The sequence below is a fragment of the Natrix helvetica genome, assembly GCF_964273705.1.
Source record: "Natrix helvetica genome assembly, chromosome: 1".
Classification (NCBI taxonomy): Eukaryota; Metazoa; Chordata; class Lepidosauria; order Squamata; family Natricidae; genus Natrix; species Natrix helvetica.
The window spans coordinates 195,598,537-195,612,083 of NC_138548.1; the positions used below are offsets into that span (position 1 = coordinate 195,598,537).

General features: G+C 44.2%; 1 protein-coding gene across 3 annotated transcripts in view; it reads left to right on the top strand.

Annotated features, from left to right (window-relative positions):
* Positions 1-13,547, top strand: part of GNL3L (G protein nucleolar 3 like) — a 45,557-nt gene that overhangs the window by 28,260 nt on the left and 3,750 nt on the right. For 2 of the 3 annotated variants that reach the window (XM_081941817.1, XM_081941816.1), the window contains exons 2-13: positions 693-793; positions 882-919; positions 1,371-1,472; positions 1,657-1,773; positions 4,488-4,571; positions 4,707-4,842; positions 5,536-5,639; positions 6,495-6,639; positions 7,651-7,738; positions 8,919-9,096; positions 12,774-12,916; positions 13,358-13,494. In XM_081941817.1, the coding sequence (XP_081797943.1) occupies positions 781-793; positions 882-919; positions 1,371-1,472; positions 1,657-1,773; positions 4,488-4,571; positions 4,707-4,842; positions 5,536-5,639; positions 6,495-6,639; positions 7,651-7,738; positions 8,919-9,096; positions 12,774-12,916; positions 13,358-13,494 (1,285 nt within the window). In that variant the 5' untranslated portion in view covers positions 693-780. The remainder of the gene's footprint in view (positions 1-692; positions 794-881; positions 920-1,370; positions 1,473-1,656; positions 1,774-4,487; positions 4,572-4,706; positions 4,843-5,535; positions 5,640-6,494; positions 6,640-7,650; positions 7,739-8,918; positions 9,097-12,773; positions 12,917-13,357; positions 13,495-13,547) is intronic. The other variant, XM_081941818.1, reaches the window with a different exon arrangement.

Consider the following 13,547-nt stretch of genomic DNA (forward strand, 5'->3'; position numbering starts at 1 on the left):
ACAGTTGTATGTTACTTTTTTCAGTGATGTATCTTTGAATGGTTATTAAGCAAATGGTTATAAGTTGAGGACTACCTGTAGAGTCTTCTCAATTTCTACCATATGTCCCTCAAAGATCATAGAATGTCTTGGTTTTTTTCCTGGAGGTTATATGTGCCAGTATGTTCTACCCATTTCCTTCTGAATGTATTTGGTCAATAGATTGTCAAGCGTGAAACATGGACAACTACATGCTTCTTCTTTGCAACTTGTCATTAGAGTGGTGGAGGGGGATGTGGATTACCAATAGGTTAATTTGGAGAAACGCGACTTCTGCAGTTCCATGGAAGCTTTTATTTGGATACTCAAGCTGGATGTTGACATAGATTCCATTACGTCATGTGGCAGAGACAATACTGAGGGATTATGACCACTTGAAAGCACAGGGTGTGAAAAGATAATTTAGGTTTGTAGCCTTACACCATTGGCTGTGTTTCACATCACACTAAACAACAATTTATGTAGCATAATGGCTGAATTCATGTAATGCATTATGCCAAAATGAAATGTAATTTATTAAACTGATATGCTGCCCAATTTTCAGTGATTCTGGGCAGCTTTCAGTTGTTATAATTTAGGATATTGTTAGGAGCAATCTACTCTATTCATTTGATGAGAAAACCTCATAGGCTAACTTTTCTCTTTTCCCCCAGGTCTTGTTAATCAGGAGACAAAAGGTGATTCAAAAACTAATGTTGGGAAGAAAAAGAGATTCCTGCTCCTCTATCTACATTTAGCATCATGACCCGGCACAGTAAATATTTGCTTGAATTATTCCAATCTAATTGGAATTCTAAATCATGTTTATTTATCTCTGATTCCCCCTTTTTTCTCTTTTGCAGAACAGAAAAAATCTAGCAAGAAATCCAAACATAGCAAGGTAAGACCGAATCTTGGGGAAAAAAAGAGTTTTTGTGGTAAAGAAGACAGCGGAATTGATGGAAGAGCAGGGCAAGCCTTTGAATTTGATAGTGGGATGATTGCTGGTTATATTAGTGAAGCACAATTGTTTTAAATGTAAGACACAGGATTTGGGTGGTGATTCAAAATGTAACCAACGTATCTCAATATGCTTCCATATGGAATTTTGATCATGCAAGTTGCCAATGACACGTTACCTTCCACCTGTAAGTGTTTTTCCTATTAGAGTATCAATTCTGCAGTGAATACAGCTTTCAGATAAGAAAACATAAGATATTCTTTAGCAAAGGGAAAAGGGTCAAAATAGTATCAGCTGGAAAAGCAAGGATCTATTGTTTTCAGATCTGATGAATATAAGTTGTAACTTTATATCTGCAATCAAAACCAGTGCAGTCTTTTTCCTTTCATAGAAAAAGGACGCAAAATCACATAGGAAAAAAGATTCAGGAGTACCTCAACTGTCACGCTTCAAAGAACATGTCAAAAAAGAACTGGCCCTAAAACAGAAAAGGGTAAGGTTAACCATGTGGGAAAACAGGGGCAAAGGTGGGATTTTTAGATACCCGAATTAATTTCTCTGCTCAGGGCTATGGAGTTTGGGTTGGCACAGGACTGGTACCCGATACTGGATCTATGAGACCTGTGCAGCAGGGTTGCTAGCACCCCCTTATCTTAAGATTATATTCGTCTAACTAGGTGAAAGAAATGCAGGAGCGGCAACAAATGGCACGACAGAAGGAAATCGGCCGATTCCGGAGCCTGGAAGGATTGCAGAAGGATGCCTTGCACAGACAGCAACGCTTTGAGCAGAAGGTAACAAATTTAGGCTGGTAATCTTCCCCACGGCACATATATCCAATCCAGTTGCAGGAAATGTGGTTTGTCTATGCAGCTTTTTGATTGTCCTCTTCTGGTGGTTTTTTTAAGCAGCTCAAATACATTGGTAGAGATATTCTTTATTGGTAGAGATTTCTGTAATTGGTTAGACAAATGCTTATTTAAGTAGGAAAGTAGCACATAAAAATAACTGGGAATCCCAGTTTTAGTTCTGGATTGATTTTTAATCATTCATATGGGATTTCTCACAAAGCAGACTATTGCTGGTCTATTTGGTGACACGTCCAAACGAGCTCAATAGGATTCAATTCTTGGTGTATTACCAAAGGGATTATAGTCTCAAGTGATTGAATTGTGTTGCAATTTTCTTCTCATTCATTTTTACAAAAAGCCCAATACCAATTATTTCTACAAAAGGGCATAAAACAAATCAGTTAGTGAGTTGAAATTTCCCTCTATTTGGCTATCCCCCATCCCCACTCTGAAAAGAAAATTTCTCAAGGTATTCGAGGGCATGCTGTTTTCTAAGTTACAACAGACATCATAGGAGGGGAACTGTATTGGCGTAGAGTGGCAAAAATTACTCTGATAATGTCTTTTCCAACTAACAAATGTTTGATTAAAAGGTATAAGCTTTTGTGAACTTCATCAGATGCATAGAGTGACTAGGCATGCCTTCTAATCAAAGTAGTTAGTCTGAAAGAGAGTCACCAGATTTCTAATTTTAAGTTAGAGCATGTCTTCATCCCATTTTAAGCCAGAGGGTGGAATTGGTTTAAAAATGACAATGAGTTATTTTAGTAATGATTCTTATTCTCTCAGTGACACAGAATGCATACAATATGTTTAACAATTCATAACTAGTGTTTCCCTGAAAATAAGACAGGGTCTTATTTTCTTTTTACTCACAAAATATGGCTTGGGCCTTATTATCAGGGGAGGGCTTATTGTTTTGGGGTTGCCGGGTGGCTGCGCTCTTGCAAGTGGGCTCCCAAAGAGCCGGGTGCAGCCTCAGGGACGAATGGCTGTGTTGCACTGTCACAGCACCGCAGCACAGCAGCCATGAAGCGACCTCGCTCACGAGCAGCCACCCAGCAAACCCCCTTTCCAATTGGGCACAGTGCCATTCACTGACCTAGGGGTATTGCCAAGCCGCATGAGTGCCTGTTCACCGCCACCCGGCTCTCGCAGCTTGCCGCCTTTGAAATGCCAGTGAATGGCGCTCTGCATGGCTGGAGAGGGGGGTTGCGTGAGCGGCTGTTCTGCTCCCACTCGCGCGCCTTCCAGTCTCATGATGCCCTGGCCCAGCTCTCCCTGCAGAGCCAGAGCACCTCTGCTGCCGCCGCCGCCACTACCGCCATCCCAGCATGACTTTTTCGGCGGCTTCCAAACCAAGTCTTCCGGCAATGGCCACTCTGGGCGTACACTCTATGGTTGTGGGCCAGCTGCCCAGAGCGTACAACCATAGAGCGTACGCCCAGAGCGGCCACAGACTCGGCTTGGAAGCCACAAAAAAAGCCATGCTGGGATGGTGGCAGCGGCAGCAGCAGAGGTGCAGAGCAGAGGCTCTGCAGGGAGGACTGGGCCAGGGCATCGTGAGGCTGGGAGGCACGCGAGCGGGAGCAGAATACCCGCTTGTGCAACCCCCCTCTCCAGCCATGCAGAGCATCATTCACTGGCATTTCGAAGGCGCCAAGCCGCGAGAGCCGGGTGGCGGTGAACAGGCACTCATGCGGCTTGGCAATACCCCTAGGTCAGTGAATGGCACTGTGCCCAATTGGAAAGGGGGTTTGCCGGGTGGCTGCTTGTGAGCGAGGTCGCTTCATGGCTGCTGTGCTGCGCTGCTGTGACAGCGCAACACAGCTGTTCGCCCCTGAGACTGTGCCCAGCTCTTTGGGAGCCCGCTCGCAAGAGATCAGCTGCCCGGCAACCCCCCTCTTCAGCTGGGCACAGAGCCGCTCACCAACCTATTTCCCAGCAGTTGGATAGTACGCAAGTGTGAGTAGATAAATAGGTACCACTTTGGTGAGAAGGTTACAGCGTCCCATGCACCTTGGCACATACCGTATGTTTCGGAGTATAAGACGCACGTTTTCCCTCAAAAAAGAGAGTGAAAATCTGGGTGCGTCTTATACACTGAATACAGCATTTTTGGCCTCCCAAAACCCTGCCTTCTTTGCAAAAATAGCCATGCATAGCCTTTAGGAGGTTTCCAAAGTGCTTCTGGGGGCTGGGGAGGGCAAAAATGAGCAGTGGCCTGTTTTTTGCTCGTTTTTGGTCCCCCCCCCAGCCCCCAGGAGCATTCTACAAGCCTCCTAAAGCTATTCATGCCCTTTCACGAAAAACTGGCTTTTTTTGGGAGATCTGCAGAGTGCAAAAACTTTTTTTAAAAATCTACCTCTTCAAAATCTTGGTGCATCTTGTACTCTGGTGCGTCTTATACTCCGAAAAATACAGTAGTCATGCCAGGCCACATGACCATGGAAACATCTTCAGATAATGCTGGCTCCTTTGGCTAGGAAACAGAGATGAGCACCGCCCCCTAGAGTCAGACACAGCTAAACAGTGGAAACTTTTACCTTTACCTTTTACCTGTTTTCTAACTATAAGAACCCATTCTTTGCCATCTGTCTTAGTGGAACTTTAATTCTATCCCTTTGGCCATGTGCATAATCATCTTCTTCCCACAGGAGATGGATCTGAAGCAATTGGCCAAACATGCCCTGCTGGAAAAAGACAGCTCCTGCAAGGCGTATTACAAAGAGTTCAGGAAGGTCAGTGAAGATGGAAGTGACTTGACGGATGTAACTTAGCACCAAGAAAAATAGAACTGTAGATGGGGAGGCTTTTGTTGGGTTGGGCTGGATCAGTGTTGGACACCATGGCCTCCAGTTCTTTACTCTCTCCAGGTAATAGAAGCAGCCGATGTGATCTTGGAAGTCCTTGATGCTCGCGATCCTCAAGGTTGCCGATGCCCCCAGGTTGAAGAGGCAGTGGTGCAGGCTGGAACCAACAAGAGATTGGTTTTGGTGTTGAATAAAATAGGTAAGTAGCAATACTAGGTTCTTTGTGGAAAGGAAGTGAAGCTGTATGTGACTCAAGAATATGAGATCAGACGTACAAAGAGTTTCTCCTTACACATCCAAATTCTGCACCGAGGGAATCCAGAAAATATACTTGAAATGAAGTGTTGAATTATTTTGCAGTTGCTTTGCTTGGATTCAGAATCATTGCAATCATGGCTTAATTCAGGGTTTGGGTGGCAGAGGGTAGAATTAGGGGGAAGAGTCACTCAGAGGTTTGCTAAATACTGCATTTGGCCTCAATTAGCTGTATAATTTTTTTTGTTTTTTTATACTTTTTGTTCATGGTTCATTCATTCACAATGACAGTTAAAGTAGATAGGTGATCAGGTATCGATTTATCCTTCTATGGTTATTGGATAAATGAACTGGATATTCTAATCCATATTAGTAGTATTGACTGTTTAAGTAGAAGATGGTCAAGGTTATTTTGAAATCAGCTTGTGTCTGGGGAATTGGGGATGTTATTGATTTAGCCTTCTGGGTGATCTGCCTGCAGACCATAAAAGAGTTATAGTTTTGAAACACACGATTTTAAAAGGTAACTCGTGTGCCTTTGGCATACAAAAGAGTAGGTGTTGCCCCAGTGAATTGGCACCAGAATGATTTTTTTTTTAAGTGACTCCTTCAGTTTCTCAATCTGTTCCTGATTCAGATCTGGTATCTAAAGAGATCGTTGCAAAATGGCTGAAGTATCTGAGGAATGAATTTCCTACAGTGGCCTTCAAATCCTCCACTCAGCAACAGAGCAAAAACCTGGTAGGTGATGGATGGCTGCAGGGGTGAAATTCAACAGGTTCTGGAGAACCAGTAGTGGAAATTTTGAGCAGTTTGGAGAACTGGCAAATAACACCTCTGGCTGGCCCCAGAGTAGGGTGGGAATCGGGATTTTGCAGTATCCTTCCGCTACCACACCCACAGAACCGGTAGTAAAAAAAATTGAATTTCACCATTGGATGGCTGCAATGGATTAATGATATTTTACCTCTAAAAGATTATTATTTTTATTGGAGATCACTTTGAGAACGGGGTGGAGATGGGCAACATGTTACAACATCCCTTGGCAGTGTCCATGCATCCCCAAAATTAAATTAAAAGCTCCTGACATATAGCAAGAATGTAAGTTCATGTAATACTGCCAAAACCTAGCAAGATTTCAGGTGAGATAGCCCAGATCTTTCACGGTTTAGAAGTCTTGTGAAAATCTGGCGGATAAAAAATATTTGTTTTATGACATTTATACTAATTAATGTGATTTTAATGTTATATTTCATTTTCTTTTGATAAAGTACTGTATAAGGTGTATTGGTTTGGCCCTTCCTTTGAATGTGATCTATATGTCCCCGTCCCCCTCCACTTTAAAAGTTGGCTATTGTAGAAGAGGTTAAGGGGCCCACCATATTCCGATAGACTAGATTTGACTGTGGTGGCATTCCAATACCTGGTCTTTATACAGTGGGATCTAAGTGGCAGAAAGAGACTGTGGGTTCTGGGAGATGGGAAACACAGATTAAGCACAGAAAAAGACTTTGTAATAGTTGGGGACATTTGAAGATTGGGACATCAAAAGCAAGTGCCAGGGACATTAAGCAATAATTCCTTTCTCCCTTTTAGCAACGGAGCCATGTCCCAGTAGCCCGAGCATCAAGTGACTTGCTAGGCAGTGCAGCCTGTGTTGGGGCAGATTGCCTCATGAAGGTGCTTGCGAATTATTGCCGGAATCAGGATGTTAGGACAACACTCACCGTTGGAGTTGTGGGTATGTAGCGTGCCTCTATTTGAGGGGTGGACAAAGTGAAAGAACAGCTTTCCTCAATATGACACCTTCCAAAATGAGGAAGCTGCAACTCCTGGAATTCCTGCTTAAGATGGGAATTCTGGGAATTGTAGTCATAGGATACATGAAGTGTGTCAAAATGGGGGTAAGTTAGCTTACTGTCTTCCTTGCCTTCTCTGTCTCCAGCTGACCCAAAAGGGCAAACTGGGAAACATTCCACATTTTTGCTTTGCGGTAGCTAAATAGAATCCTAGCAGCTATCTTTCCAATGCAGGAGGGTCCTTTGGCCTTGGATGAAAGCCTGTGGCCCTTCTATCATTCTGGGAGTTGAAGCCAGGAGATAGCTGGGTCATAATTCAAACAGGGAAGAATCCTAGCTGGGGAAGTGATGTGGCCCACAAATAGCACTAGTACTTGGACTTATATACAGCTTCATAACGCTTTTCAGCCCTCTCTAAGTGGTCAGAATAGTGCCCCCAACCATCTAGGTCCTCATTTTACCAAGCTTAGAAGGATGGAAGTCTGAGGCAACCTTGAGCCAGTCAGGATCGAACTCTTAGAAGTGGGCAGAATTAGCCTGCAGTACTGCATTCTAACCACTGCTCCATCGCGGCTCTTATCATGAGAGGAAAGAAAGAGGCAGGTAAGGGAAGATTTAGATCCTATGGTCCTCAGCTTCCATAGAACCCTTGCACCAGCCTTCACCAACTGCAGAGATTGATGACTTGGAAGTTTACAGTCTTGGAAGTGCCCATTTTGGGGAAGTTTTCTTTTAGGTAGTTGAGGGAGGTAGATAATGAACCTTACCAGCTTTTCTTCTGCCTTTTAGTCCAGAGGAAAATGTTGGTGGGAGTTACTGGTTATGCTGTCTTTTCTTGTGTAAAATGCAAAGAAAACAGTTTAGTGGAAGGTAGCAGTGACTTGTCTGGGAGAAATCACTAGACTGGGAATGTGCTTGCTGATGGGTCGCCTTCTCTATATCCCTGACTGCAGGCTTCCCAAATGTTGGCAAAAGCAGCTTGATCAACAGCTTGAAGAGGAGCCGAGCTTGCAATACGGGCGCCACTCCTGGCATCACCAAGTATGTGCCCAAGCTGAGGTGCTAATTAGAAGTGAGACATCAGATCTGAAGTGCTGGGTAGTCAACCGAGTAGTTTTTCATTTTAAATCAAGGAATGCTGCAGGAGGTCTGTGGTCCTGCTTATATAAGAGAGATAAAAGACAGATAAAAATTCACGGATTCCCTTATGCGTTAACTCCCAGTCGTAGGAAAGATAGTTTTTCCTTTGATAACATCGAGCAGAATTGGATGTATGGATTGGATGAGCGAAAGTGCTTAGAATTATTTAGTTGGATTAGCATATAATTTTGGGCATAGTAGGCCAGAGAAGGTTTGGGATTGTAAAATAAAAATAAAAAGGAATAACAATTATGTACAAGACACAGTACTTTGTTCACTACTTTGTATATTGTTCTAATCCTTAAGGTGATTTAATTCATCACTGGAAGCTTTCAAGAAGAGACTGGACAGCCATCTGTCAGAAATGGGATAGAGTTGCCTGCTTGAGCAGGGGGTTGGACTAGATGACCTACAAGGTCCCTTTCAACTCTATTATTCCATTCTAATTTGCATTTATTCAGGATTTACCTTTACCAGCTATAAATTATTCTTTGTAACTCAGGACATGTGAATTGAACCAATGGTGGTTTAATAAATAGTAACTCATGATAAAGCAATGGCTAAATATCATGTGTGAACTTAGCCACTTTCTGCCCATTGGTTTATTTTACCCGCTTTGCCTAGTTTTGAAGTGACTTACATTAACTATAGTTACATTCCCCAAAAAAGAAAAAGGAAAAAACTCACAAGTCTCAAAGCACGTATGCCTTTGAAATAATGATTCTTGAAAAGACAGTTGCTGGCCAGCCTTCTTAAAAACATCTGTTGACTAAACACATTTACCATCTTCCCCTCCCTCCCAACCCCTTTCCTCCTGAAGCTCAGAGGAGATGCAGATTGATAAAGTTACTGAACATAAACATTCCAGGAGGAGAGTGGGATTATATAAGAACTGTTGTGAGAAAGAAATTATCTGCCATCCTAGAAGAAGTCTTAACACTTTAATTTCTAGTCTGGTTGTTTTAGCTTTGGGACAACAAAGGAATATAAAATGAAGTTTTAGAACATTAACTTTATAGGCAGGAAGGCTGGCATTTGAAGTGATTGCTCTCATTTATTTATCTCCTCCTCCCCTTTTTAGGTCTCTGCAAGAAGTGCAGCTGGACAAGCACATAAAACTCCTAGATTGTCCAGGGATTGTCATGGCTTCTCCCACTTCAGATGCTGCCATGATTCTGCGAAACTGCATCAGGATAGAACAACTGGCAGACCCCGTGAGTCCAGTGGAGGCCATCTTGAAACGATGCAACAAGCAGCAGGTATGGGTGGTCTTGAAAGAATGAACAGAGTATGTGGAGGTGAGAACAATCTGGAAAATTATGAAGGTGGGGCTTGAGAATTCCAAGATCTTTTCAGAGACTACGAAAAGGCAATAGCAATAACAATGGTTCTCAGATAGAGAACTATAAATTTAAAGAATTTTAGTGATGCTAATTTGGATGAAGCTCCTTTTCCCCTTGAAATCACATTTTAAAAAGATGAACCTGCTTGCTAAATGACGTGTCTTCAAAAGGACTTTAGCCAAGAATCTTAACTTGGGTTCTTTAAATTGTTGCCCCTTGGCTAGATTCACACAACACACTAGACCAGTGGTGGGCAACCTTTTTTTTCAACTGAGCCAAATCTCGCCAAAACCACGATTGAAATTTATTTTGAGAGCCACATTTTTAAAACCGAAAATACATAGGATGGTACACTGTTTTTAGTTTCAATAAACTCTGGCATTTGAAGCACGCAAGTCTTAAAGCTGTCAAGTTACAAGATCCTTGCATCCCTAACCCTTTAGGAAAAAAACCCCAAGGGGTCTTCAAACCTGACAGCTTGAAGACTTGTGGACTTCAACTCCCAGAATTCTGAGAATTGAAGTCCACCAAGGGCATCAATCATATTAGCCCAGGGATCTGCAAAATTGGCTCTTAAGACTGGTGGACTTCAACTCCCAGAATTCTGAGAATTGAAGTCCACCAGTCTTAAAACAGCCAACTTTTCAGACCTCTGTGTTAGCCCAAAGCCTGGCGCTGGGTGGGCCTTGCTCCCCCATTGGTGGAGCCTCAAGAAGCGAGGAGGCAGAAAAAGAAACGGAGGCTAAGGAGCTTTCCCCCGCCCCCTCCCAGCAAAAATCTAACCGGGGAGCCGGGCGGGCAGTAGCAAATTAGCCGATCACGCCGTGTGATCGGTTAATTTGCTACTGCCCAAGCGGCGTGATTGGCTAATTTGCTACTGCCTGCCCGGCTCCCCGGTTAGATTTTTGCTGGGAGTGGGCGGGGGGAAGCTCCTTAGCCTCCGTTTCTTTTTCTGCCTCCTCGCTTCTCGTCCCCGCCCGACTTCAGGATCCTCCCTAATCATTGTGGGTCGAAAAGAAAAAAGGGAAAGGGGCGCTTGTTTTGAAGTGCCCGAGAGGAGGGAGGGGAGCGGGCGCCCGGCACACAGAAGAGCCGCATTAAAATGTGTAAAGAGCCACATGTGGCTCGCGAGCCACGGCTTGCCGACCACTGCACTAGACTAATACATGATTGTTTGGCTTGTGGTTCAGTATGTTGGGCAATCTCAAGCAGTAGGGTTAATTCACTAAACCAACTAGACCTGAATCAACATGTTGGGGGAATTATTGCTATTGGCATTACTTTTGCTGAAAAATATGATCCTATTGTATGGAAGTTTTTTTTAAAAAAACCCGCAGTAGGCATTAAGTGGCTCATTCAACATGTTTAATTGGGCAACACTTTTAAAGAATGTGCATATTATTGGCATTTTAATACAAAAGATATGTGGCAGATAACTATTTAGCAGAGGCAAGCACTTTTAGGAGGTCATACTGTTCTTGTGGCATGTACACCATCTAAGTTTTTCTTAACATAGTTTCTTCGATACATACAGGTGAAACTCGAAAAATTAGAATATCATGCCAAAGTTCATTTATTTCAGTAATGCAACTAAAAAGGTGAAACTAATATATGAGATTGTCAGTTGGTCTTCCCTGAACTGCATGTCTCGAAGATGGCGTGGGAGTAGTCACACATGGGTATTATCACAGCCCTTTTGCCCTGGAGGCTGAGGTAAATCTTGAGGCCACACCTCCGTACCTCCTCTGACCTCCCAGATTAACCGATGGTCGTAGCAAAGAACCTGGAAAGGAAGGGACAGATAAAAAAACCCACACACATCCTTCCTGCCTGGTCCCTGACTGACCGCTGAACTAACTCAGGCCCCTGGCGCGGAGCACCCTAACGGGGGGGAAGTGACTACTCCCACGCCATCTTCGAGACATGCAGTTCAGGTAAGACCAACTGACAGTCTCCGAAGTGAGGCGTGGGAGGAGTCACACACGGGATATACCAAAGCTAGATGTCCATGGGAGGGATCACTGGGCCTAAGCCCCACAAGAGTCTAGAACTCCCTGGAGGACCCTCCTCCCGAAGGCCGCCTCTGCAGAGGCGGAGGCATCTAGCTGGTAGTGCCTGATGAATGGCGAGGGGGAAGACCAGGAGGCAGCCCGGCAGATCTCCTCGATGGGAGCCTGGAAGGCCCAAGCCACTGAGGTGGCAGCACTTCTGGTGGAGTGCGTGGTGATGCCCTCAGGCACCTGGAGTCCTCGTGCCTCGTAGGCCTTGGAGATGGCCAATCTGATCCACCTGCTGATGGAGGCTGGGGAGACCTTGGCTCCCCGGGTGGACGGCTGAAAGGAGACGAAGACTCTGTAAGAGAGTGTTCCAGACAGAGAGTCTTCCAGCAGCCAGTCCACAACCATAGAGAGCACTCCTAGAGCGGCCTCTGCTGGAAGAGTCGGCAGCCAAGTTTGGGAGTTTGGAACTGGAGAAGATGTTATGCTCGGAGCGCGGTGGCGGTTGCTGCAGGGAGAGCTGGGCCCGGACATGTTGAGGCTAGGAGGCATGCCTGCTGGGGGCGGAACGGGTGTTCGCGCAACCCTTCTCCAGCTGGGCAGAGCTCCATGCACTGACATAGGTATTCCTAATGTGCCAAGCCACGGGAGCTGGGGAGCGGGCAGAGCATCACGTGGCTTGGCACCTTAGGGATACCCCCTAGGTCAGTGAATGGCGCTCTGCCTGGCTGGAGAGGGGGTTTGCCGGGCGGTTGCTCGTGACCTTGGTCACTTCATGGCTGCTTTGCTCCTGAGGCTGTGCCCAGCACTTCAGGAGCCAGTTTGCAAGGGAGCAGCCGCCTGGCAACCCCAAAACAATAAGCCCTCCCCCATAATAAGCCCATGGCCATATTTTGTAAGTAAAAAGAAAATAAGACCCTGTCGTATTTTGGGGGAAACACGGTAATGAGTCTATCTCATATATTATTTTCACCTTTTAAGTTGCATTACTGAAATAAATGAACTTTTGCACGATATTCTAATTTCTCGAGTTTCACCTGTATGTAGCTTTACATGTACTTTGGAGGTTTTTAAATGAATCAATCAGGAAAGCTTTTGCCCACGGAACTTTGTACTTGAAATGGATTTTATTCAGTGCTACATGTGTAGAACTACATGTGAGAGCTTCATTGCACTCCTGGTACTTTTTCCAAAGTAAATAGATTTCTAGAAGTGCAGCCTCCATTGATTAGCTCCAGCAAAATGTTAACCTCCCTGATTTTTAAAAAAATGATTAGAAAATAATTAAGCCCCTTTTTATTTGGGTTATTTTGGTTCTGGCAGTTTTCAGAAATCACCCACTGAAAGTTTAACAGCAGAATCTGAAATGCAATTTCTTTCTGATTTCTGGGCAGAGGGAAGAAGAGGGTATCATCACATTGCTCCCCTGCCCAGTGTAGTCTTTCCCTGATAAGAAACTAAATAATAAGTCCAGGTGCTAAAAACCTGACCTCTCTCTGAGATGTAAGTAAATAGAATGGGCAGGTTGGATAAGAAAAGTTTGATTGGCTTCTAGTCCTCATCACTTTCTTCTCCCTAAATTCCCTCTACCTAAAGATTATGCAGCATTTTAGCGTGCCAGATTTTCAGAACACCATGGAGTTCTTGGCGTATTTGGCCAAGCGACAGGGAAAGCTGAAAAAAGGAGGAATACCAGACCATGAGAAGGCTGCCAAAACGGTGCTAAATGACTGGACGAGGTGAGTGGAAGATAGTATCTTTTTTTATAAAAAGAACAAAGTTCTTGAGCTTTTTGCAGGAACTGTCTTTGATGTAAGCCTCTTTCTTCCTTTCTCTTTGTCTTATTCACCCGGCAGATCTAATTCAAGGAGGGATTGAAATCATGAAAAGAAGAAAATAATAGGAACTACTGCAAAAGTGTTTGGGGTGGTGGTGGTAGGAAGCTTTTCCTATAAAGCTGGGGTGAACAACGTGGCCATCCCTTCCCCATGATGCTGACATTAATTTATGAAGTAGTCACAACCTTGCACAAGATGATGTAATTTGGGGCACTCTCTGTCTGTCTTGGGTTTGTGGCCTGAAAAGTTATCAATCCTTGCTATAAAACTTACAATCTGTCACTCTATGACAGAGGGGCGGTCTAAATATGATAAGTAAATATTGTACTTTCTTTTTTCTAGTGGAAAAATCAGCTATTTCACACATCCACCCGAGACACACACTCTCCCTACTCACATCAGTGCTGAGATTGTGACGGAGATGGGCAAAGCTTTCGATTTTGAGGCACTGGAGCAGGAGAATGAGAAGGCTTTGGCTAGTAAGTGGTTGGGAAAATGGGACCGCTTTCCACAAGATTTTGCCACCATACAA